The sequence below is a fragment of the Bubalus kerabau genome, chromosome 5 (assembly GCF_029407905.1).
Source record: "Bubalus kerabau isolate K-KA32 ecotype Philippines breed swamp buffalo chromosome 5, PCC_UOA_SB_1v2, whole genome shotgun sequence".
NCBI classification, from domain to species: domain Eukaryota; kingdom Metazoa; phylum Chordata; class Mammalia; order Artiodactyla; family Bovidae; genus Bubalus; species Bubalus kerabau.
In genome coordinates, this window is record NC_073628.1 from 73,014,578 (window position 1) to 73,042,186 (window position 27,609).

The 27,609-nt window shown below is 36.5% G+C and overlaps 1 protein-coding gene across 1 annotated transcript in view; it reads right to left on the reverse strand.

The window, feature by feature from the left end:
* USH2A (usherin) overlaps positions 1–27,609 on the reverse strand; it is a 1,013,951-nt gene that overhangs the window by 145,582 nt on the left and 840,760 nt on the right. Inside the window, exons 60-63 of the mRNA XM_055581875.1 lie at positions 21,227–21,410; positions 20,135–20,292; positions 5,811–5,969; positions 4,272–4,434 (exon numbers count right to left, since the gene is read on the reverse strand). Of these exons, the coding sequence (XP_055437850.1) occupies positions 4,272–4,434; positions 5,811–5,969; positions 20,135–20,292; positions 21,227–21,410 (664 nt within the window). The remainder of the gene's footprint in view (positions 1–4,271; positions 4,435–5,810; positions 5,970–20,134; positions 20,293–21,226; positions 21,411–27,609) is intronic.

The following is a 27,609-nucleotide window of genomic DNA, read 5'->3' on the forward strand; positions in this document are numbered from 1 at the left end:
CCATATGCTTATGGTAAAGATATTTTTGGAGAATTGCTTTTGTAATGAAAACCTGGAAATTACCTATTTTGCTATCAATAGGGGACTGATTAAATAATACAAGATACATATTCATATAATAAAATATTGTTGAGTCTAAAAAAATAAGAGGTGTGTGTATCTAAATGCAGAAATAAAATTTGAACAATTCCTTTATGTAAGGGAAATTAAAAATAGAAAACATTAATGTTACATATATTAAAATGAATAATAGTTATCTATCAATGGGAATTATATACAACATGTAAAGGCATTAACAACCTCTATAATATTCTGTACTGTCAAAACTTTTTTTTCCAAAAAAGTACTTCTAATTTAAATAGTCATTACATTTTTATTTTGTAAAGCCAAGTCTTAATGACATTAACTTTATCCAAGAATTCTCCATCAATAAAAGTGTTCCATAAATATTTCAGGAAGAATTCTTTTCTCCTGTATATTTTTTAACATTAAATAAAATGTGACAAACACTTATAGTTCTCACATCATATTGCTTGTTTTTCTGTTTGTTTAGTTTGACTTACATCTCCTACTATAGTAAAGGTCCTTTGTAATAGAGCCCAGATCTTAGAGTAGAAGTAAACATTATCATCCATTATCTATCTATCTATCTGTCTATATGTATCAGCTCTATCTATCTATCTTCACATCCATACTTCCTTTCCACATAACACAAATTGATTGCATAAAAATGCCTTTACCTTTCAATCAATGCCCCCTTTTTCTGAGTTTACTCAATCAGCTTAATTACTCATTCTAAGAAATATTATTTATGGTATCCTGCTTGAAATATTCTTCCATATCATCTGTCCATTCAAACTATCTCAGATTTTAGCCTTCAAAACCTACTGAGCTTTTTAGAATACTCAATTATTTGAACTTGGAAGGCTCATCAGTTTTTACTTTTACAGTGTTTAGCAGGTGTTGGTGTTTGTACATTTTTATCTTTTATTGAACACTGATCAAATCTTTTTTTTTAAATTAGAGGCTGCTTTTGAGAATTAAAAACCCATGCATTTTTGTCTCTCTCAAAATAGAAGCTCCTAGTGGGAGATCATTTTTATCACGTGTCTTATAAAGTCTTAAGAAAGAGTGTTTGGTGGATTTTGTAAATGAAAGTTGCATTTTGTGGGTGAATTTTGCCATTTACAAGATTACAGATATAAAATAAAGGGGAAATGCTGAAGAAGCTTTATTATACAAGCCATACTTGTATAAAGCCTAAGATGGCCTTATCTATAACTCCATAAGTAAACAGTTTGCAAAACACTAACATAAAGTTTGTCTCTAATGTAGGAAATCTCTTTGTAACTCACATGTGGTCCACAAAGTAGCCTAAATAATATATCAAACTAACAGGTGAACTAACCAGAAGCAATTGCATTAATAGTCTCTTCCTTATTAGGTTATTTTTGTTTTAGTTTTTAAAGTCATAAATAGCTTATATGCTTATTAGGGCAGACCTCCCGGCCCTACCCCCCACCCCCCACCTTTTTTTTTTTTTTTTAAACAGGATGCTATCTAGAGGCAACATGTAAACAATGAAAGAAAAATACTGAGGGAAAATGCTTTGGGGAGTGGGAGTGAGCAAAGAGAAACATTTTCAAGAAGGGATTGGCAAATTGACTTCCTGCAACTTAATGAAAATATCTGCATAGGTCAAACCCCATCTTTGATTTGAGCTAAATGGATTTCCTTTGGTGGTGAAAGAAGAAAGAAGAGGCTCATGATGAAGCAGAAATTACATGCCATAACCTCCCCAGAAAGCCCGCAGGCTCATGGCTATAACCATATGAGGGGCTCGATGGAGTCCCAGAATGAAAAAGAACTATGTGTCTACATTCTATTTCAGTCCTTACAAATTTCTGATTTTTTTTTTTTTTTGCAGCTATCTAAGAAAAATTTGATATTGTTGTTGTCTAAGCACATTTAAACTTCAGCTGAAATAACTGCCAAGTGATTCATGCCTATGTAGGTGAACATAACGATTGTATCTGAAGCCCCAGCGCGCCATTTTCATTTCACTTTAAATAAAAAACAAAATGTATCTATGTCAGTCAGTGCCCTTCTGCTGTACTCAGAGGCATCAAACAGGCTACAATTATGATTGTGAAGTGATTGTGTCACATTGGAGGAAGGTTTATTGCTTTTGAGTCTGGTAGGCAGTAACACATTCTGTTTCATATTACTCTTTATATCATTGTTTGGCTGTGACTAGAATAATCAAATGCCATCAAATGCTGTCAAATTCAATTTACAGTATTTTTCATTGAAGCAGGCTTTCTGCATTATATTTCCTGTTTTCCCTTTCTATAGCTGCCATGGAATAGTCACTGTAATCATGAGCTTTATTTACAAAACCAACAGAGTGAAGCCACATCCTGGTCTATAACCGATACTTTATTTCCCTTTATTCAGAATAGGAATGTGATGTGCTTTTCTCATACAATTAGCATTAAGTAGATGAAAGAAAACTATTCCAAGAGGATGAACATTTTAGAGGCTGCTCTAACGTGCTTAGTGTAAAATGTAAATTCACATTAGCCAGTTTTACATGTTTGTGTGTATTTGAATCAGAAATATTATTCTTCAAATTAATGTTTGCTGAGAGGAAAACATTTTGCTTGCTCATTCTGGGCAATGTCATTTACATATAGAGAAATGCAATAATACTTTCATCTATCACAATCTTCCTACAAACCCAGACATGAAGATTGGTCTAAATCAAAGGGTTTTACCATCTGAAGTTACAAGAGGAGCCTAAACTAAGTTCCACGATGTGTCTAGGGTGCTGGACCAAACAAAGGAGGGCTAGGCTGCAGGAGAGACTAACAAAGGATGCTCGAGTGGGATGGGGATCTGAGAAAACATGTGGGCTTTGTACGCCTGATGTAAAGATGGCTTTTGGAAAGGGGTTTTCATCTGCAAAAGCTTGATGTCTGCCTGTGTCTGTCTTAGAAAGTGTCTTTTCTGTTTCACTGCTATGATCTGAATGAATGTGTTCCCCCAAATTAATATATTGAAATCCTAACCACCCAGGTGGTGATATTAGGAGGTGACTAGGTCATGAGGGTGGAGTCCTCATGCATGGGATTAGTGCCCTGACAAAAGAGTCCCCACAGGACCCCCTGCCACTTTTGCCAGGTGAGGACACAGAGAGAATATGGCCATCTGTGAAGCAGGAAGTGAGCCCGCACCAGAGAGCAAGCCTGCCAGCACCTTGATCTTAAACTTCTTAGCCTCCAGAACCGTGAGAAATAAATATCTGTTGTTTATAAGTCACCCGAGTTATGGTATTTTTGTTACAGCAACCTGAACGGACTAACACAGGCGGCCAGCTCTCAGTGGCGGGTTCTCTGTTCTCATCTCTCTGTTTCTGTTTCACTTTCTCCTTTCCTGCTCTTTCTCTTTCTTCTTCTCTTTCCTTCTCTCTCGGTTATCTATTTCTTTCCTCTCTCTCTCCTCCTCCTCCTATTTATTCACTATATATGTAAAGAAAACATTAATTTAAAACTATGTCCATGTTGATCAAGTGAAAAATGGATCAAGGAGCGCAATGTCCTCAAACCAAACTGCCCAAGGAGTCTCAGTCTCTGTCTCCCCTCACCCTCCTCATTCTCACTCTCACTCTTCTCAATCTCTCTTTCCTTCTCTTCCCTCCCCTTGCTCCTTCCCTCTTTTCTTCATTTTCGGTGGATACACTTAATTGATTACGCACATCATGGTGAAAAGAAGTTGCACGAACACTATCAAGTCAGCCCAGTGGAAGCCTCAAAACAGAAGGAGCCTTGCAGTGTGAGCCCCTCTCTCTGCAAATGAAAAGTGCCATCTTTTGAAGAAGAGAAAAAGCCCTTCCAATCTCACATATTAGGCGGTGAGAAATAACTAGATTTCTTGTCCTAGACCTGGTTCTTCCTCTGGAATGACTATGGTTCTTGGCCACTGAACCTCCAGAGGATGGCTCTAACTGTCCATCAAAGGGTAAGGCTTTGGGGGCTATGAGGTCTCATCTTTCAAAGAGGCTCAAACAAAAACCTCACATATTAGTTGTAGCTTTTCCCCCTTTAATAATGTGTAAAAGTATCCAGTACCAATTTTAGTTTCCAGTAGGTGCTCAAAACACATGAATTCCATTCATTCCCTTATGGAAATAGAAAACATATTTGAGTCTACAGTACTGGAATAGTACACAATCTTAAATAGTTAACAATAATAGTAATAGTCAATGTTACCTGTGAATAAAGTAGTTGATGATGACTCCATTTGGTTTTTTAGGTGGCATCCATTTAACCTCTATGCAAGCTGACCCCAGTGCCTTAAGAATAGGGGAATTTAGATCCATGGGGGCAGCTTCAGCTGTTTTGGCAAACATCCTACTGCTAACTCCACAACCTCCTTGAAAAAAAACAATACCTTTAGTAATTTGTCAAGTAAGAAAAAGAGCTACATGTACACACAGAAGGGTAGGAATACCATGAAAATCATTGTATCTGAAATTTTGTATACACAGTTCTACACATACTTTAGCATTTACATCTCTACAGGATTTGAATATTTAAATAAGAAATGATTTTTGGAAAATCCATTAACTAACATTTTTGCATAGGCACAGACAATAAAGTTTATACCTTGAACTGAGTTTTCTCTAGTTTACTGCAGTTATTTTAGCCAGAAAGTGAAAATATGATTAAAGAAAGTGTATGTGTGACCTGCTCTTAATAATAATATCTTATTTTGCCAATATTTAAAAATGATCATTCTCTTGACACACAGAAGTCAAATAATGCATTGGAAGGATATGGTTTCAAATTCACAGGATACACAGAGATGCAGAAAGTGATTTTGCTTTTAAATCAAGAAAACTTTAATTTACAGCCATTTCCTTGTGGATTAGCTGAAGATTGGAGCAAGGGAAACAATACTTTCCAAAACAGAATGTCTTGGTCTGATTTATAGAGAAAAGCGGGCAAACTGACTCTGTTTTTGAAATGAAGCATAGCAAAATCACAGACCCCTAGTTCTAACTAACTCCACGGGAAATAGTATTCATTTGGAGACAAAAGTTCCTAAGGACAGGAGTTTCATGTTGAGCATAAGATTGGTAAATTTCCTTAATCTAAGTTGAAGCAACTTGTTTTGAGTTACACCTTTTTTCTCTTAGCAGTTGGGTATTACATATTCTATAACACTTGGAAGGATGAAGGCAGTGAGTGGGGCTCTTCCTCAAGACCATACAGGTAGATGACGATTTTACTGACCACTAGCTGAAGCCATGAAACTCAAGGTGACAGTTTAGGTTCAAGAGACAGTTATCAGGGAAGCAGTGTAAAATATGTTGAGATTCATTTGAGTGTAACTCAACTGCTTAATAATGTCTCCTTTCCTCCTACCTCACCCCTAAATAAAACTGAAATACAGCCAAGGTGAGGACATTCCCTAGGAGACTTTTGCAATGCCTATTTTGTTTTATATTACCCATGGTTTCTTTATGTGAGCTAGGTGTTTTTCTTTTAAAAGGCCTTATAAAACAAGACTTCGCAAAACCACCACTTTCATATATTTAAATATTCATGATTTAATGTGCAGAAATGCATAATTCTTCACTCAATGCAGGGCTCTGATTTTTTCTGAGTACAAAGTCCAGTACAAATAAGAAATGGAATGTTAGTCTTTGTATTTGGATTGAGAATCTGTTCCTTTTTATTGAAAAAAATTTTAAATGAAATTCTTTTTTTATAAAAACCCTGGGGAAGTGTCTGAAGGACTTTCACCTTTTTGGCATGCTTGTATCCTTATCTCATACTGTGTGAATGGAGCCAAGTTTTCCAGAAGGGTGGATTGATGACGACCAACAGAGGAGATCAGAGGTGTTGCGCTTCCAGCATTGAGTAAGACGTTGTACTCCACAGGCACTCTGGGGACAAGGGTCCCTTTAAAGAGAGAGAGCAAAACACATGTTTCTCTGTGTGGTCAACAAATGGTCAACAAACGTTCATCTTTTAGGAACAGTGTATATCTAAAATTTTATACTTCAAGGTATACTAATGCTTAATATAGCAATTAATAATCACAATTGGAAAATATTGGAGTGCTTATTCTAAAAGTAAGAAATGTTTATGATCTAGTTTCAAAGCCAAATGAAATATAACAATTCTATTCAACGATATACTCTATAGGCAAATAAAAACAAAGGCATGTTTCAAGGCAAATACATACAAGGCACTTAGAAATGATGCTGTATTTTTCCTAGGTTTACTTACTCTTAAAGTACATAAAAAACCCCACCAGTTTTGCTGTGACAATAATTTTTCTGCTAGCATTGGGTATGCATCTCATCTGACACAGATCCTTGACATAATAGCCCATAAAGTATCCAAATCACAGTCTACCTAGAGAATTCCCAGTGCATTAATTATAGAGTCAGGACAGTCCGCTCTGTCAGTGAGACGCATGAACCTAAATATATATGAAATTTGGGTTTAAAAACTGTCATTTTTCACAATGCCTCCTAAAGAATGGAGGTCTTATCAGTTTAGCCTCTTCACAGCCTAGTCACAGAATTAAATGCTTGTAAGTTTTATTTGGTCATGAACAACATGCACACTTTTTAAAGGAGAGGATATGAGCCTTGAATGAAGAATATAATGAAGCTTCCCACCAAAGTTTCTCATTGATTTGCTAGCTTCTAACATATGTGGGCTTCATCACTTACCTTTGTAGTACTTAAATAAGTTTCTCTGCTACAGAGACAAGGAAATCCATAGCATAGGATTCAATAACCCATGAGAGATGAGGTCTAAAGAATTAAATGTGGTTTTGCTTTTTGTAGCTACAGCTCCAATAGATGAGGGGCAGAAGAGTGAGCAGAAACCAGAGGTGTTCAGGACTTTATGTAGGATAGATTAAAATAAGGAGTCTCTGAAGGAAATATTGATCAGAATCGGAAGGATTGATCAATCGGTTCCTTTGGGAAGGTGCCAGATGGTGCTGAATTTGGCAACTGAGACTGAGAACTTCAAGTTTAGAGCATCCCAATTAAATTGATGTTTTTGTCCTTCTAGCTTAACTTCTATTATTGTATGATCAATTCCTAAATTCCTATCTCTGACTTTATATTTATCCTGCATTGTGGATTTGTATTTTGAACACTCTACTTCACAGAGACCTCAATCTCAAGGTCTAAAAAAGAATTACACTATTTTCCACTCCCAAATGTGTTCTTCTTCCTGGGTTTTCTCTCCCCATTTCCCTATACCAGAAGCCTTAGAGTAAGACTCTTAAAAGTAGACCCTGCTTTCTCCACTCTCAAATTCAAGTGAGCCACTCTATTTTATCTTTTATTTCTTCCAGAAGTTTTGGTTTTATATGCAATCAGCAACACAAGACTCTGCAGGTGTTAACATGATCTAACTTACATTTTAGGAAGAGAGCACTGCTGGCAAGTCAACGATGGATAGAAAACACGTGGACCAGGAGGAAGAGCTATCAGTTTGAAAGTCATGGCATGGTTGTAGAAACAACACAAACAAAAACAGCATTTCACTGCGTTCCTGTCTTATGTCAGGTATCAGATATTATCTTCTTTAATATCACTAGAATGTCAACTTCATACACTTGGGGATTATGTTCTCCTCTTCAAGGTAGTTCCAATGCTTACATTTGAGTACAGACTGGTAGCTCAAATGTTGATTGAATGAATGAATGAAACCAGAAGACAATATTGTAAGGTAAATATTACTACCATTTTTTAAAAATAAGACAACTCGGGCTCATAGGAGAAACTTGTTACAGATATCACATAGATTAATAGAGGCAGCAAAACTTGAACTCAGGCCCATTTGAGACCAAAGCTTATCTCTCTGTATTTATGCTGTCTCTTGATAAAAGACTTGGATTAGGACAATCAGAGGAAAAAGTGAAAGGATAATTTTGAGAGAACACGTAGACAGGCAGAACAAGTCTTGGAGACAGATGAGATACAGGGGCAAAAGTGAAGGAGGAGTCAGAATTACCACTGACGGAACAAAATTATAGGTGAAGATGAAAAGTTCTGAAGAGCAGATTTCCCAAACTGGGACACATATATCCTGGACATTTGTGGACTTTTATCAAAGTATTTTTGGAGACAAGGACAAACATGTCTCTCTTTCCCCAACTAGTTTTGACTTGTAGAATTTGTGAAACACATAACTCCCCTCCCCCATAACACTAGGGAAAACCAGCAGAACCCCACTATTTCTGTTCACAAAAATGAGTATGGATTTTTCTCCCTAAAATGCACAAAATTAGAAAATTATATGTGCAAGTGAGTGATGAGAACTGTACTAAATTGTTTTGAATATATAGTCACTTCAGAGTGAACTAACCGCACACCAGCAGAAAAAGTTTATCTGGGCAAAACCAGTGTGTTGAACATGTATAAATACTATTTGTGGTGCAAACATCATTTAATTTTTGTCACTTACTATTGCTTTAAAATGATTCATCATGTGTAATCTTCCCCAGACATGGGATAAAAAGCAGACTGGGACCATGATGTTCAGTCTCAAGTAACAGAAAATTCTACATTTTTTTTTTTTTCAGATATCACAGCAAAGATTAATACCTAGAAAATTTAAGTAAATTCATTTTCTCTTTAATGGAATTGTGAGTACATGTAATGAGCTCATTTAGAAGATATTCTTCAAGGCCTCATTCTTAACTGCAAGACAAAATTGGGAATGCTTTTCCTTCTCCCAGTAAGACTGCTATAATTAAAACAAAGTTAGAGAGTTGGATGAAGTGAGTTGATTACAGGGAGCATTGGAGGCTCTAAGTTCACTAACGGATGAGAAAAACTTAAGAACTGTATTAGAGGTAAAATAAAAGAGCAATCTAATCAGGGTTTTCTTTTTCTCTACTAAAGATGATCTTTGGGGATTACTGCTCCAAGTAGTAAAAGAGATTGACGAGTGAGTCAGGGACTGTCTCAGTTTGCAATTTGACCTTCAGCAGAATATATGGTTATGGAAATATCCCTCCAGAAGGTCTTGGAAGGTCACAGCATCCTGCCTCAGATTTGGGAATTTCTCCTTATTGTTGCCCTAAAGTAGTTTGTAAGGCAGTGGGAGAAAAGGTTGCTGTTTGTGCACACGTATTTATGACAAAATGAAGAGAGGAAGAACTGCCTGGACATTGAGCTGTTATTGGGGTTGGCTCTCTTCAGATTGACTTAACATCCACAAATATAACAGCATATTATGATTTAGCTAAAGAGATTATCAATAGAAGAAAAGGGTAGAAAATGTACCCCTGAATGATAAATTCCACAATACATTGGTTTTTGGATGTAGACAAACACATTAGAATTCGTCAAATTTGCATGAAATTTTAAGATAAAAAGCAAGACCTTAAAATAATTTACAAGGTTATGGTGACGGCTTCAGGTTTTTTCAAACCTCCTCAGATTACCTGTTTATTCTGTCTTCTCTGATCCTAGGATGGATCTTGTGGAAAAGTCTGACAAACACATTTTGGAAAATATACTATAATTCTTGATGAACTAGATAAACCACAGGATGGAGTCGGATCAAATCCCTCTTCTACTTTGCTTATTCCCCGGTAAATTCTCCATCCTCTGCGGACACCAGTCTCTTCATCTGTAGACTGATGACACTAATAGCCACCTCATACAGAGATGAAAGGATTGATTAAAAATGTATTGAAAACATTTTAGTTCATTACCACAACACAGAAAGTGCTGAGTAAATGACAGACATCTCTATAAAACAAAATGAAATTGAGCAAAATGGGAAAAAATGACCCCATAGCTATGACACTGTTTCCATGTGCCCACAAACACTGCTGAACCCATCTTTTAGATAAAGCACTTATTCCAATTACAAATCAATGTTATATTGAATATAGTGATTATCATTATAACAAAAGTTGGTTATCTAGTTTTATTTTTTACGTATACTTGGATATGTAAAAGTTGCAGCCTGTGAAGAAATCCTAGTCTTTATTCTTAGCAGTAATTTAGAGTGGTCTTTTGTTCAATTCGTCTGAGGTTTCACCTTATTATATGTCTGTAGTTGGTATCTTCTGGTCTGCTTCCAGTATCTTCTCCTAAAAGATAGGACTCCTAGGACGTCAGGGAACAAAACTGTACTTACACCACATTTCAAATACAGACATAATCTTGATCATGGCTGGTCAAAGCGTGTATCCAGAAAATGCATTTTTCATGTCTTGGTTAATCAGAAATAAATGTCCTTTAAATACACCTGTAAGGTGTTGAAACAGAAAATGCTGCTTGAAGCTGTGAACATGTCAAACACTGACATGCACTTATTTAGCAAAGAGGGCCCCCTCCACTGTCATAATTTATAGGACAGTGACGTGAAAGCCTCCTGTGTTCCCGCAAACCCTAGACCATCTGCAATGAGTCTGAAATGACCTAGCCCCCTGGTATTCTGACGACTGAATGAAATGAAATGGTCATATTTGTTAAAGTCAGGTGGCAAGCCACACGGCTTGGTTAGTTCCTGAGTTCATAAATTTATGTCAGAGCAAGAGGAGCAGCGGAAACTCATGTGAACCAATTTACCCTAAGTGCAAATGGCAGTTTTGTTATTTGGTGTCAAAGTTACCAGTCGCACGATGACAAGCTGCCATAACACATTTTCTTGTTCACTAAAGAACAAAGATTTCGTTGGTTAATATTCCTTGCAAGGCTCCTTTTCATAATTTACAACAACTAGATGCTGATAGGTTATTTAACATTTATGAAGTTAAGATGTAATCAGAAAAACCCTGATTATCTTTACAAATAAAAAAGTTAAATTATTCAACTTTTTTTTTTCCTCTGTGGCTTCATTTCACAGCAGGTGCATACTTTACAATGGGACAAGTCAATCAAATAATCCTTTTTTAAAATCTTTTTTTAGGAGCTGGAGCAAGAACAATTCTAAGAGGGAAACTATTGGTTTGATAGTCGCATTTGCTTCAAACCACAGGCTGTGCTTAACATAATTCTTTTAACAAATTAGCAGCATGTCTCCTTTGTAGAGATGTGGGTATGTTGGTAATTTCCTTTGGGGGCCATGGAAGTGAAACTAGACCCTCTTAAACACACATCCATACCAACTGTATGGAAATTTTACATAGTTTGTATAATTTTATACCTTTTCTGTTCAACTAGATGGTAGAGTTTTTGACAAGAGGGACAATATCTCACTGCTTCTTTTTTTAAACTCAAAATGTCTAGAATCATGCCTGGCACCCCCCAGAGAGGGGCTTAGTAAACATCGTCACATTTGCTGAAATGAATAGATGAATCAATCTACTCAAATGTAAATGAATTACATCCTGTGAAATTTTAAGCTGCAAATAACATGATCCTACTGGGTTACTGGATGAACTGCCCCTGAACCACTTTGTCTTCATATATGCTTGCTGTATCTACGGCAATAGTTTTTTCAGTTTTGAACTGGATCGTGGTAGAATACAGAAGAAAATAATTTGCTTTACACACTGTTTAGGTAGAAAAATAGTGTAAAAATATGGAAGAGTGTGTTTGCTCAAAGAATTTGGAATGAAATTTATTGCTAGTTGGCTCTGACACCTATGTGATGAATCACCTAGAGAAAAGCTTTCAGCACCGAAATTAACTTTTCTCATTAGCAACAAAGGGAGAACGTTGGGTGTACCACAAGTTGTAATGAACATTAAATGAGATATGCGTTAATCTCTTCGAAAATGCCAAGCACACATTAGAACTCAAAAAGGTAAGATAAATTTACTAAACATCAAAAGCAAAGGCAATGAAAGCAAAAATAAACAGATGGCACTACATCAAACTAAGGAGCTTCTGCACAGCAAAGGAAACCATTAACAGAATGAAAAGACAACCTATGGAATAAGAGCAAATATTTGCAAACCACATATCTAACGAGGGATTAAATATCCAAAGTATACGAGGAACCCATACAATCCAATAGTAAAAAATTTATAACCCAATTACAAAATGGACAAAGGACCTGAAAAGACATTTTTCCAAGGAAGATATACAAATGGGCAATAGGTACATGAAAAGGTGCTCGCCATCAATAATCAGTGGGTAAATGCAAATCAAAACCACAATGAGATATCATTTCACACCTGTTAGGATCTCTGTTATCGAAAAAGATAGGGGATCACAAACGCTGGTAAGGATGTAGAGAAAACGGAAACCTGTACACTGTGGTTGGGAATGTAAACTGATACAGCCACTATGGAAAACAGCATGGAGGTTTCTCAAAAAAAAAAAAAAAATTAAAAGCAGAACTACTACGTGATCTGGCAATTCGACTTCTGGGTACATATTCCAAGTAAATGAGATCATTATCTCAAAGAGACAAGTGCACTGCTGCGTCCACCGCAGCATTATTCATGATAGCCAAGGTATAGAAACAACCGAAATGTCCATTAATGGATGAACAGATCAAGAAAATATGATATACACACAATGGAACAGATTTAAGATTGGAATACTGTTCAATCTTAAAAAAGGAAAGCCTGCTGTTTGCTACAACCTGGATAAAACTAGAGGATATCAAGTGATATAGCCAGACGGAGACAGACAAATACTGAATAGTATCACTTATACATGGACTCATTTTTAAAGAAAGCTGAACCCATAGAAATAGAATAAATGGTGGTTGCCAGGGGTTGAGAGGATGGGTGAAATAAGGAGAAGTTAGTAAATTTTGCATACTTTCAGTTATAAGATGAATAAGGTCTGAGGACTGACTGTAAAACATGGTGACTATATAGATGATAATACTGTATTGTGCAGATATGCAGATGACACCACCCTTAGGGCAGAGTGTGAAGAAGATCTAAAGAGCCTCCTGATGAAAGTGAAAGAGAAGAGTGAAAAAGTTGGCTTAAAGCTCAACATTCAGAAAACTAAGATCATGGCATCTGGTCCCATCACTTCATGGCAAATAGATGGGGAAACAGTGACAGAGTTTATTTTCATGGGCTCCAAAATCACTGAAGATGGTGATTGCTGCTATGAAATTAAAAGGCACTTGCTCCTTGGAAGTTATGACCAACCTCAACAGCATATTAAAAAGCAGAGACATTGCTTTGCCAACAAAGGTCCGTCTAGTCAAGGCTGTGGTTTTTCCAGTAGTCATGTATGGATGTGAGACTTGGGACTATAAAGAAAGCTGAGCGCTGAAGAATTGATGCTTTTGAACTGTGGTGTTGGAGAAGACTCTTGAGAGTCCCTTGGACTGCAAGGAGGTCGAACCAGTCCATCCTAAAGGAAATCAGTCCTGAATATTCACTGGAAGAACTGATGTTGAAGCTGAAAATCTAATACTTTGGCTACCTGATGCGAAGAGCTGACTTATTTGAAAAGACCCTGATGCTGGGAAAGATTGAAGGCAGGAGGAGAGGGAGATGACAGAGGATGAGATGGTTGGATGGCATCACCGACTCAATGGACATGAGTTGGAATAAACTCTGGGAGTTGGTGATGGATAAGCAGGCCTGGAGTGCTGCAGTCCATGGGGTTGCAAAGAGTAGGACACGACTGAGTGACTGAACTAACTGTATTACACAACTGAAATTTGCTAAGAGAACAGAACTTGTGTTCTCACCAAGTGAAAAAAAAAAAAAAAGGAAAGGAAAAATGAGAGAATATATGAGATAATGAATGTGTTAATTAAATTAATGGTAGAAATAGTTTCACAATGTACACTTATATCAAATGATAACATCATACACTTTAAATTACTACCATTTGTTAATTATACTCAGTAAAACTGAAAAAAAGATAGGTAAATTAATACACAAAATAAACTACAAATTATTGCAATGATTTTACCTTTTTTTCTGAAACTCAGCACTACTTGCCACTTGTCTATGGCACACATAAGAAGTTTGAAACAGCTGCCAGTGTTGAATTATCCCGATTAATGTGACATGAATACTTTAAAAAGTCTTATGCCAATTTGACTTTAAATGGACAGTATCTGATATAATACACTGCATTGATGAGTTCACTGGACACCAAGATGTTTAATGTCTACAGAGAGGCCAATAGCTATCCCTTAATTAAAACTTGATTAATAAAAATCATTTATATTCCTAAGCAATATTAATTTAAATGATTTCTCAGTAGAAGAACTGGCAACAGAGGTAATGGGCTAAGAGATAAATGTGAAAGGAAAGGCACCAGTATTTCAATATTATGCATCAAGCCTAAATAACTCATTATCTTTAGTGAGAAAAAGCGGATGTTGGATCCAATGACATTGTTAATTAAAAGATGATTAAGGGCTAGGATAGTTCAAAACAGAGTCATCACCTTGATAAATTAGAAAGTCCCATTATTACCTTCAGAGTTTAAATAATTTTGAATGTTTGGATTCTGAAATGGTAGGGATGCTTAGCTCAATTTTTAATCTTAGTAAATCATTTGTGTCCTGTAAAGTATTTTCTACTTCGTTTTCTATATTAAGGTAACATATATCCTTTTTCATCTTTAATATAAATGTTTAAGTTCTGACCCAAGGTTCAGAATAGGTAAAAGGTGAGAAGAAATGTTTAGGAATAAACTAATCCTGTTTATGCTACCTGTAGATTCAAGTAAGAATGGCCAGCACAGAGCCAGTGCCCACTGAACATGGATTTCTATAGGAAAACAAGTGTCTGAATAATTTTAAATGGCAGAAAATCTAAAATTTATTTATATTTCCCTGAATGATAAATTTTAGGTTTTCTCACCTTTTTCTTTCATTATCAATTCAGCAAATATTTTATAAGGATATGTTGTTTGCATGTCATCTAACTTGAAGATACAAATGGTGTACAAAAAAGTGGAAATCCTCTAGAGTTTGGAGGGTTTTGATAATCTTACTACTAACATTCATCAAGTAATATATGAGATAAAACGAACCAGGATTTATCTGGGAGGTTAAGAGAATGTCTTTTGTTGTTGTTTAGTCACTAAGTTGTATCCGACTCTTTTGCGAACCCATGGACTCTAGCCCGCCAGGCCCCTCTGTCCAAGGGATTTTCCAGGCAAAAATATTGGAGTGGGTTGCCATTTCCTTCTCCAGGGAATGATGATATTACTTGTTTTCCAAGGTTTGCATGAGAATCATAGTAAGGCAGGGAAAGTGCTTATCAAAGTGTTTGGCATAAACTAGGAATTTAACAAATGGCAAATATAAACATGTAATGTTAATGAATATGTATGATACTTGCCATCATTACCACAATTTCTCTCCCTTTGAATATTCTCATATATTTTCTGGGCTGTACCCTTTTACTATTAATAATAGGGCTTATAATAATAATACTATTTATAGATAGCATAATAATACAATTTATACATATCATTGAAATAATAACATGTAAACTGAGCGCCCACTTAATTGCCAAAGTCATTTTTTGTTGCCAGGCAACCACAGAGACTTTTTCTTCCCGGCAACTTACCTATGTAAGGTTACTCCATCTTTACTGACCCAAAAAAGTATGTGAAAAAATCAGTTAAGTTAACCATGAATTTGGCTTTGGACATTCAAGGGAAACTGGTCTAATTCACATTTTCAGAGTTTTATTGTAACTGATCACTTTTGCCTGATGTGGGTGATCCATGGTTACTACACTTGGAGCACATCACAGTGACCTACGCAGGGGTCTCCAACCTCTAGGCTGCAGACTGGCACATCTTGTCAGATTAGCAGTGGCATTAGATAAGAAATAAAGTGTACAATGTGCTTCGAGATGGCGCTAGTGGTTAAAAAACCTGCCTGCCAATGCAAGAGAACTAAGAGACATGGGTTCAATTCCTGGGTCGGAAAAATCCCCTGGATGAGGGCATGGCAACTCACTCCAGTATTCTTGCCTGGAGAATCTCACCGACAGAGGAGCCTGGCAGGCTACAGTCCATGCAGTTGCAAAGAGTTGGACATGACTGAAGCAACTTAGCATGCATGCCCACAAAATGCAATACATGTAATGTGCTTCAGTCATTCCAGAACCATCCCCTGCCCCCTGGGTCCATGGAAAAACTACCTTCCATGAAACTAGTCCCTGGTGCCAAAAAGACTGGGGACTGCTGACCTAGGGCACTTAATTCCATCCAGGATATTTTTATTGATAAACTTGGGCTTGAGAGCTTATCTTTGCACAAGCTTTCCAGGTGCTTCTAATGTTCACTCAGGTTGGGGAACTACAGGCATGGACTGTCCATTTTCCAGCTCTGTGTATGATGTAATCACTTTGTAATGGCAGGATCCTATGATGAATACATAGAAAGCTCTTGATTGTCAGCAAATAAACAGCCTCCAGTTATAACAAGTTTGTTTTCTTCCTGTTTAAAATATATATTTGTGACTCTTCAGAAACAGAAAAATGTTTTTATTATCTAAATCAAAACACAGCATGAGGTACTTTCCAATAAAATCAACTGTAGATTATACACAAGTCAAAATCATCTGCCTGTTTACTGAGTCCAAAATCCTTCTAGGCACCAGGAAAAAAGTTTAATTTAAGATTTTAATCTTTCCATATATTATAGGGTTTCTGTAATGGATTTTGTGCATCTGAAACTAAAAGATTGACAGGTCTGGATATTATAGATTTATTAACCATTGGTTACAGTGTTAGAGTTAGCATGTAAAGCGTTTCTACAATATCCCTCAGGATGGGCTACAATGAACGATTTCTACAAAGCCTGAGGTGGATAAGGGTTAAGGTGATATTAAAAAAGCAAAATTCATGTTTTATTTCACAATGATCCCTTTTTAAAGTAGAAACATTATACATTAAACATAGAAATATGATGCTGAATGCAAAGAAAAAAAAATGTCAAAATTCTAGGAAAGAAGTCTCAAAATTTATAAACCCAGTTTTGGAGTCTACAGTTTTATCATTTTGAAAGTGGGGACCTTGGGATCTAACAGATCTTGGAACAAATACATATTTAAAATTTGTAGAGATGTGGATAGACCTAGCCACTGTCATACAGAATGAAGTAAGTCAGAAAGAAGAAAACAAATATTATATATTAATACACATATATATGGAATCCATAAAAAATGGTATAGATGAACTTATTTGCAAAATAGAGACACAGACGTAGAGAACAAACATGGATACCAACCAGGGAAAGGGAGAAGGATGTTATGAATTGGGAGATTGGGATTGACATATAGTCCCTACTACGTATAAAACAAATAACTAATGAGAACCTATTATACAGCACAGAAAACTCTACTCAACTGTCTGTGGTAGCCTAAATGGGAAGGAAATTCAAAAAAGAGAGGGTGTATGTATATGTATAGCTGATTCATTTTTTGGTACAATAGAAACTAATATAACATTGTAAACAACTCTACTTCAACAAAATTAATTTAAAAATAATTAAAGGTAAAACTAATTATCCAAAAATTATCACCACCTATAGAATATCCTTGCCTGGAAAATTCCATGGACTGAGGAGCCTGGTGGGCTGCAGTCCATGGGGTCACAAAGAGTCTCACGTGACCAAGAGGCTGAGTGCAGTGTCTGCACAAATAGAATATTATACAGACTAGATAATATGTCAACTATATAAATTATCTCATTTAATCATTATAATAACCCTACATGTGGGTGCTATAATTATCTCCATTTTACAGATGGAGATAATTGAGACTCAGACAAACTGACTTATTTGAGGTCAGCTAATAGATGGTACAAATATATGAAGTTGTTTATATGTGGAAACTAAAAAAATGCTACAAATGAATTTATTTATAAAGCAGAAATAGAGTCACAGATGTAGAAAACAAACTTATGGATACCAAGGGGAAAAGGGAGGAGAGGGATAAGTTGGGAGACTGGGACTGACATATACATACTACTGTATATAAAATAGATAAGTAATAAGGACCTAATGTATAGCACAAGAAATTCTACTCAAAACTCTGTAGTGGTCTACATAGGGAAGGAATCTTAAAAATGAATATATGTATACGTATAACTGATTCATTTTGCTGTATAGCAGAAACTAACACAACATTGTAAATCAACTATACTCCAAAAAAAATTTTTTTAAATAGAAAAAAGAAAGATGTTTCCAAATCCTTACTGAGTGTAAAGTCTTAAGATTAGCAATGGCAATTTAGGTATGTCATAATGTGAACATGACAAGGAATTTAATACACCATGGAAAATTCCTGGTTGCTTGGCTAGGGAACCATCAACTTTACTTATCACCCTGAACTTTCCTTTATGTTCTTTGAGAACCTGGATAGTAGAAGACCCTGGACCGAATTTGAGAAGTCTCCAGCCAACAGGCTGAATCTGACCTTGGGCTGGCTCTGTGATGCCTCATTTTACTTTGTGGGGCAAAAACATCACGACACCATAAAAATGCCATGGAGAAACATGCTACAAGGAGGTAACATAGTCATGCTCTTCCATGAAGAGAGAAATCAATTCCATAAAAGAACATGTCAATTTGCAGATTAAAAAAAAATTATTTATTTGGCTGCCCTGGGTCTTATTTGCAGCACGCAGGGATCAAACTCAGGTCTCTGGCACTGGGTGCATCAAGTCTTACCCACTGGATCACCAGGGAAGTCCCTAAATTTATGTATTTTTCACAGTAGGAGATTTGGGTTTTCCTCTGTTAAAATTAAAAGCAGAGTTCAAGAATATCTATGCTTCTAAAACTGAGATAAGGATTACAGCACTTGATGACACATTCTGGTGCTATTGATTATCTCCTGATTTGTTTAATTTAGTATGTTACATATTCATTTTAAAACAAAGGTGAAAGGAATCATTTATATTTAACAACTAAATATATTAAGCAACTTAGGTTTTCTTTGCTTAGAAAGTCTTGAGAGATTTTTGTCTGTGTATTTGACTCAAAAAAGACCCTTTTATCTTTGTTCTTAGATTATGTTTGTACTTTGTTTTTAAAACCAAGGGAAGGGAGGAGGGAGGAGGGTTCAGGATGGGGAACACATGTATACCTGTGGCAGATTCATTTCGATATTTGGCAAAACCTACACAATATTGTAAAGTTTAAAAATAAAATTAATTCAAAAAATAAATAAATAAAACCAACAGCAGAAGGATGTTGGTTCATGAGAATTTAAGTTTTATACATTTAGCCTTTATGTTATGTTTATGACTATATTACCTGTTTTGACTGAATCATGTTCAATTCAATGAAAAATAAGTCTTTTATAATTATTTTACAAAATAGATCTGTTGATAGCCCAAATGACTGTTAACCAATTATTTTCAGTACCATGTAGAAATGTGGCTAAACTTAATCTGATGGGGACAACAGGGTTTTGTGTTCATTTCATGTTTCAATTTCATATTAAGACTAGATGTTCAAAATAAAACCACATATCTTCTAAGTGCATAATACAATAAAAATAAGTTTTAAATTTTACTGAAACAAAACTTCCATATACCTTGCATGTTAAAAGACAAAGCAAGATTTCACTGTAATCTTTAACCCACAGAGTTAATGCAATCAGAATTTTGGCTAAGGATGGTTATTATAGTCCAAATAATAATGCACTAAGCTACAAAAGCAACCCACTATTAAGTCAATGGTTTGATGGAGGCTACAGAGCTCAAAGAGGTAAAATTCAGCTAACACAACTGGTCACAACTCAAGGTATATGGGTGGAGTGGTCCATTTTTTTCTGAGTTCCCATTCACTACTACAACACCAATGATTCAATCTGGGGGATCCTGTAGAAATGAATGTTGAAGGTAATTCAGACCTATGTGACTTACTTGGATATGTATGAACAAGAAGAGATTTTTAGGTGCTGGTATTTGAAAGTATTGCTTTGATAGAAATGTATATATCTAGGTATCTATATATCTTTATCTGCACACCTACACCTATATCTATCTATATGCATGTATATAAATGCTTATGCATATAAACACTTGTGAGTATGGTTTGGTTTATTCTGTTTATACTTATCCAGAGACAGATTGTGTCCTTCTGATTTACTAAATTCACATTTTCATCCTATCTCCAGTTAATTTCCTCTAAAATGTTTTATACACACACACTAGTTTTATATCTTACCTGGTGGTGTCCAAGCTACAAATATGGAATAAGGCCCGATTACTGTGATGTTACATGGAGGCTGGATTTGTTCTGGCGTTAATATAGGCGTCTGTATAATGTACTCGTCACTTGGACTGCTGCCACCTCCAGTTGTGGCTTCTAACTTATAAACATATCTAGATTTCAAAAAGAAAGAATTGTGATAAAGCAATGCACAGGGAACTGAACACTGTTGAGTTTTCTATCTATTGCTTAGTCCTAAATTTGTGACAAACGGCAAATTCCCTGCTTCCTATTCAGAAACTTTACTATAGAGCTTATGGTTTTCCTTCCACAGGCAACGCTCTCTCCACTGTTTTGGTTCTTTTCCCATTTTATTTTTAACCCTTGAGCAATTAATTGCTTTTCTTAAACATTTCAGGAAAGTCTTGGAGTGTGCTGGTGGACTGTGGAGGATTCCAATGAATCTTCTCCATCTTTAATGGCTTAGAGTTTAGGGAAGTATGTTTAGAGAAAGATGTTTCTAAATTGATCTGCTACTCTCTACAATAAAACTAAATTGAACTCTACTCCCGGCAATAAAACATCTGTTGATCCAAGATATATTTTATCTCTGCTGAGAAATGAATGGGAATGAATTGCAAATATGTGGAACTTTCCCCCTAAACCATTCATGTCTATACATAGTATCACAAGTAGAGAAAACACTATACCAGAAATAAAGGTGGTTGATATAAAACAAATCTCTTTAAATCTCTTTTCTTGCTCGTTTAAGGATGCATGTTTTTGAAGATCATTTGATAATTTAAAAAATTTAAAGCTTTGTATATTTTATATACTTAAAAGTTCTCATGTCAAATAAAATACTAATTATTTATTTACATTTTAAAGGAATTTCACATCCTCTAAGGACTAGTCTAACGAACTAGTGCTTGGGTCTTCAGTCTGAAATAGATTAAGAGACCTCATTAGCTATGGAATAGCTAATACATGAGGAGATTAATCAACCAATTGATATAATACTGTTTCAGTTGGAGATGGACTCGTTCTTGATCCTGAAAAATCTAAAAGTCTCACTTGTATGACTGGTAAAGTTTTCTTTTAGTTTACCTGCTGTTGGGCTCCAGGTTTTTATCAGTGAAGTTCTGCTCCTCACTGCCCCCCAGGAAAATCAAGCTTCCATTACGACTCAACTGATATTGAGAAATGAGGCCATTGGGCTTTTCTGGCGGGCTCCAAAATAATTCCACTGTTGTAGAATTGACGACAATGTGTCGAGGTGTCACCCAAACTCCTGGCAAAGATAACACAATGAATTTTTATTGTTAGGATAAGATAAGCATATTATCAAAAGTCCTACCATCCCCTCACATACTATGATATTTTTATCTGTTGATAAAAATATATATATCATGGTGAGCAACAAAAGTACATTTTATTTACTTTGGAGTTATATATAATTGGATGCTAATATATTTTTAATGCTTTAATTATTATTATTATTATTATTATTATGAATTACCTCTAGTATCTGACAACTAGGGGTGGAAAGCTTCTCTATGTTGGCTGTTAATCTGAGTGTCATGAAGGCCTAAGAGACTATCCAGGGATTCTCAACTTTGATGCCTATTTACTTGGAATCATAATCCAGTGTTATTGTTTGCCTGAATTATCAAATTCAATGAACAACCATACTTTGCATTTCTGACACTGCACTCTGATTCTCTTTTCTGGCTACTTCTTTCAGTCTCATTTACTGGCTTCTCTTTCCTTCTTGTACTCCAAAATGATGTAGTGCCTTAGAGAACTAGACTCTCTACACTTCCCTCTTCTCATCTTTCCTAACACTCTTGTAGAGGATCATTTAGTCTCAATTTTAAACACTGTCTATATGTTGAGCACTGCCCAATGCCCAACTCTGTGCTAAATCTCTCTCCTGAGTGTCACACCCTTGAATTCTACTCTCTAACACTGTCTACCTTCAGTTGGATGACTAATTACATTTCAATAACCTAAAACATGTAAAAATGGAACACTCGGTTTTCTGGTCTACCATCTATTTGTCCTCCACTTTTATCCAACTATTCATTTTCCTGGAGAAAACACAAAAAATTATCCTTGAGGCTTTTAGTTTTTCACTCCTAAATGGAATCTATCATCGAGTCCTGCAGATTCTACTCTGAATATGCATAGTCCTTATATTTTTACCTCTCTTGATCCAAACTACATTTCTCCCTCTCATGAACTCCTGTGATAAAGTAGTGTCCATGTTTTAAAACTTGTCCATCTTTATTTCATTGTAACCTTTATAAAAGTATATAAAGTGTATATTTAAGCTAATGTAATCTTTATAAAATATACAACCCTTCTGAAATTGTTCATATAGTGTAATTTAAATTCCTAATGATAACCTGGATGGTCCTACATTTTTCTGGCTCTGGCCTACCTGTCACCATTCTCTCTATCATTCACGAAGTTCCAGCCACACAGACTCATTTCTATCCTAAGAATGCTTCAACTACTTTCACACTACTGAGTTTTTGCACTTCCAGTCCCTACGCCTGGAACATCTTTGTTCATGACACCATGACAATTATTCATTTTATTCTCCAAGTTCAGTGACCTGTGTAAATATCATCTTATCAGGGGGGGCTTATTTGACCACTATGCATAACCATAACTTTAACACAATCTAAAGTGATCCCCACCTTGTTCCTCTTGATCATATATATACCCTTTTCTATTTTCCTCTCAACACACATAACATCATAATCCTTTTTTTATATCATCATTATTTTCATGTTTTTATGACTATTTCTCTCTCCTGCTTTTAATACAAAGTTAGCCCCATGAAGGCAGGGATCTGCTCTGTATTAGTAGTCCATGTACCTTTATGGGTAGCACAATGCTTAAAAATATTAAATGAATAAATTTATTGAAAATATATATCCTGCAAATTATTATACTTATGGAATGCGAATATGACTAAGATATGGCTCATTCTTACAAGGAATTGATACCCTTCTGTATAAAAGATAAAACATATATACAAACAATGGTAATTCAAGGTGAAAATTTTAAGTACTCTTTATAAGTATAAAAACATATTGATGGAGAACCTAGCAATGAGAAAGATCAATCTCCCGTTTCATGTTGTCATCTGTTCATGTTATGAATAGATGCTGTAACTTTCTTCTTCAGCTTTTAAAAACTCATTTCAATATTCAGTTCAGTTCAGTTCAGTTAGGTCGCTCAGTCACGTCCGACTCTTTGTGACCCCATGAATTGCAGCACGCCAGGCCTCCCTGTCCATCACCAACTCCAGAGTTTACCAAAACTCATGTCCAGTGAGTTGGTGATACTATCCAGTAGTCTCATCCTCTGTCGTCCCCTTCTCCTCCTGCCCCCAATCCTTTCCAGCATCAGGGTCTCTTCCAATGAGTCAACTGTTTGCATGAGGTGGCCAAAGTATTGGAGTTTCAGCTTCAGCATCAGTCCTTCCAATGAACACCCAGGACTGATCTCATTTAGGATGGACTGGCTTGATCTCCTTGCAGTCCCAGGGACTCTCAAGAGTCTTCTCCAACACCACAGTTCAAAAGCATCAATTCTTCGGCGCTCAGCTTTCTTCACAGTCCTACTCTCACATCCATATATGACCACTGGAAAAACCATAGTCTTGACTAGATGGACCTTTGTTGGCAAGGTAATGTCTCTGCTTTTGAATTTGCTATTGAGGTATGTCATAACTTTCCTTCCAAGAAGTAAGCGTCTTTTAATTTCATGGCTGAATCTCCATCTGCAGTGATTTTGGAGCCCCCCAAAATAAAGTCTGACACTGTTTTCACTGTTTACACATCTATTTCCCATGAAGTGAGGGGACCAGATGCCATGATCTTCATTTTCTGAATGTTGAGCTTTAAGCCAACTTTTTCAATCTCCACTTCCACTTTCATCAAGAGACTTTTTAGTTCCTCTTCACTTTCTGCCATAAGGGTGGTGTCATCTGCATATCTGAGGTTATTGCTATTTCTCCTGGCAATCTTGATTCCAGCTTGTGCTTCTTCCAGCCCAGCGTTTCTCATGATGTATTCTGCATATAAGTTAAATAAGCAGGGTGACAATATACAGCCTTGACGTACTCCTTGTCCTATTTGGAACCACTCTGTTGTTCGATGTCCAGTTCTAACTGTTGCTTCCTGACCTGCATATAGGTTTCTCAAGAGTCAGGTCAGGTGGTCTGATATTCCCATCTCTTTCAGAATTTTCCACAGTTTATTGTGATCCACGCAGTCAAAGGCTTTGGCATAGTCAATAAAGCAGAAATAGATATTTTTCAGAAACTCTCTTGCTTTTTCAATGATCCAGCAGATGTTGGCAATTTGATCTCTGGTTCCTCTGTCTTTTCTAAAACTAGCTTGAACATCTGGAAGTTCACAGTTCACATACTATTGGAGCCTGGCTTGGAGAATTTTGAGCATTACTTTACTAGCGTGTGAAATGAGTGCAATTGTGCAGTAGTTTGAGCATTCTTTGGCATTGCCTTTCTTTGGGATTGGAATGAAAACTGACCTTTTCCAGTCCTGTGGCCACTGCTGAGTTTCCTAAATTTGCTGGCATATTGAGTGCAGCACTTTCACAGCATTGTCTTTCAGGATTTAAAATAGCTCCACTGGAATTCCATCACCTCCACTAGCTTTGTTCGTGGTGATGCTTTCTAAGGCCCACTTGACTTCACATTCCAGGGTGTCTGGCTCTAAGAAAATGATCACAGCATAGTGATTATCTGGGTCTTGAAGATCTTTTTTGTATAGTTCCTCTGTTTATTCTTGCCACCTCTTCTTAATATCTTCTGCTTCTGTTAGGTCCATACCATTTCTGTCCTTTATTGAGCCCATCTTTGCATGAAATGTTCCCTTGGTATCTCTAATTTTCTTGAAGAGATCTCTAGTCTTTCCCATTCTGTTCTTTTCCTCTATTTCTTTGCATTGATCACTGAGGAAGGCTTTCTTATCTCTCCTTGCTATTCTTTGGAACTCTGCATTCAGATGCTTATATCTTTCCTTTTCTCCTTTGCTTTTCACTTCTCTTCTTTTCACAGCTATTTGTAAGGCCTCCGCAGACAGCCATTTTGCTTTTCTTTGCATTTCTCTAACCCAAGATGGATGTGTCATGGTAGAGAGTTCTGACAGAATGTGGTCCACAGGAGAAGGGAATGGCAAACCACTTCAGTATTCTTGCCTTGAGAACCCCATGAACAGTATGAAGAGGCAAAATGATAGGATACTGAAAGAGGAACTCCCCAGGTCGGTAGGTGCCCAATATACTACCGGAGATCAGTGGAGAAATAATTCCAGAAAGAATGAAGGGATGGAGCCAAAGCAAAAACAATATCCAGTTGTGGATGTGACTGGTGATAGAAGCAAGGTCTGATGCTGTAAAGAGCAATATTGTATAAGAACCTGGAATGTTAGGTCCATGAATCAAGGCAAATTGGAAGTGGTCAAACAGGAGATGGCAAGAGTGAACATCAACATTCTAGGAATCAGCAAACTAAAATGGATTGGAATGGGTGAATTTAACTCAGATGACCATTATATCTACTACTGTGGGCAGGAATCCCTTAGAAGAAATGGAGTAGCCATCATGGTCAACAAAAGAGTCCAAAATGCAGTACTTGGATGCAATCTCATAAACGACAGAATGATCTCTGTTGGTTTCCAAGGCAAACCATTCAATATTACAGTAATCCAAGCCTATGTCCCAACCAGTAATGCTGAAGAAGCTGAAGTTGAACGGTTCTATGAAGACCTACATGACCTTTTAGAACTAACACCCAAAGATGTCCTTTTCATTACAGGGGAGTGGAATGCAAAAGTAGGAAGTCAAGAAACACCTGGAGTAACAGGCAAATCTGGCCTTGGAGTACGGAATGAAGCAGGGCAAAAACTAATAGAGTTTTGCCAAGAGAATGCACTGGTCATAGCAAACACCCTCTTCCAACAACACAAGAGAAGACTCTACACATGGACATCACCAGATGGTCAACACCGAAATCAGATTGATTATATTCTTGGCAGCCAAAGATGGAAAAGCTCTATACAGTCAGCAAAAACAAGACTGGGAGGTGACTGTGGCCCAGATCATGAACTCTTTATTGCCAAATTCAGACGTAAATTGAAGAAAGTGGGGGAAACCACTAGACCATTCAGATATGACCTAAATCAAATTTCTTATGATTATACAGTGGAAGTGACAAATAGGTTTAAGGGACTAGATCTGATGAATAGTGCCTGATGAACTATGGACGGAGGTTCATGACATTATACAGGAGACAGGGATCAAGAGCATTTCAATATTCGGTTTCCAATAATCAATAGTTTTTGATTGATTGTATCTCCTGTGTAAGTTATTCCTGTGTAAGTAAGTGTAAGTAAAGGGTAAGATTTCAACACGTGAGAAAAAAATCTCAGGGCATTCAAATGCAATTTACTTGCAACATTCTGGAAGAATCAAGATAGACTTAAACATGGCTCAATCTTACTGATTTTCTAAGAACAACCTACTTCTGAGAAGAAAGTAGTTCATTTTGTTCTGAAAGCTCACTTTATGTTAGATACTTGGATAAATACACAAATCATAACATACTTTTATGTCTGGGTCCCTCTGCCAACAGCTGCTAAATGACTCAACCAACTAATTAGAGTTTTGATTTAAACATGATGTTAATTTGTTGATTTAAGAGATAAAGTATAAAGCTTTGGTTCATAATCTGCTCCCTGCAGTCCTGTTTTTCTCACCTTGAAGGATGTTTTAAAAAATCACTACTGTACTAGAAAAGGCTATTGCTTAGTTTCTGTTTTGAATCAGTATAGCCTGTGGGTAGAGAGGAGTCAATGAAATAAAATGAAGCCACATTTTGGAGTTGCTTATGTTTTAAATAAAAGTTGAGTTTTATATTTATATAAGCGGGAGAAAGCTCTGTCCATTTGCTAATAACCCTGTGTCCATTGGTTTGATCTATAAGATGAAATTGGAATGTGTGAAAAACTAATACGTGCTTTATTTTTACTTGTGAACTGTGGTGTTGGAGAAGCCTCTTGAGAGTCCCTTGGACTGCAAGGAGATCCAGCCAGTCCATCCTAAAGGAAATCAGTCCTAAATATTCAGTGGAAGGACTGATGTTGAAGCTGAAACTCCAATACTTTGGCCACCTGATGTGAAGAGATGACTCATTGGAAAAGACCCTGATGCTGGGAAAGATTGAAGGCAGGAGAAGAAGAGGATGACAGAGGATGAGATGGTTGGATGGCATCACTGACTCAGTGGACATGAGTTTGAGCAAGCTCCAGGAGTTGGTGATGGACAGGGAGGCTGGCGTGAGGCACTCCATGGGGTTCCAAAGAGTTGGACATGACTGAGCAACTGAACGGAACTGAACTGAATGATGTGGAGACACTTTTTTCTTGGCAACTGCAAGAAATCATTGATAG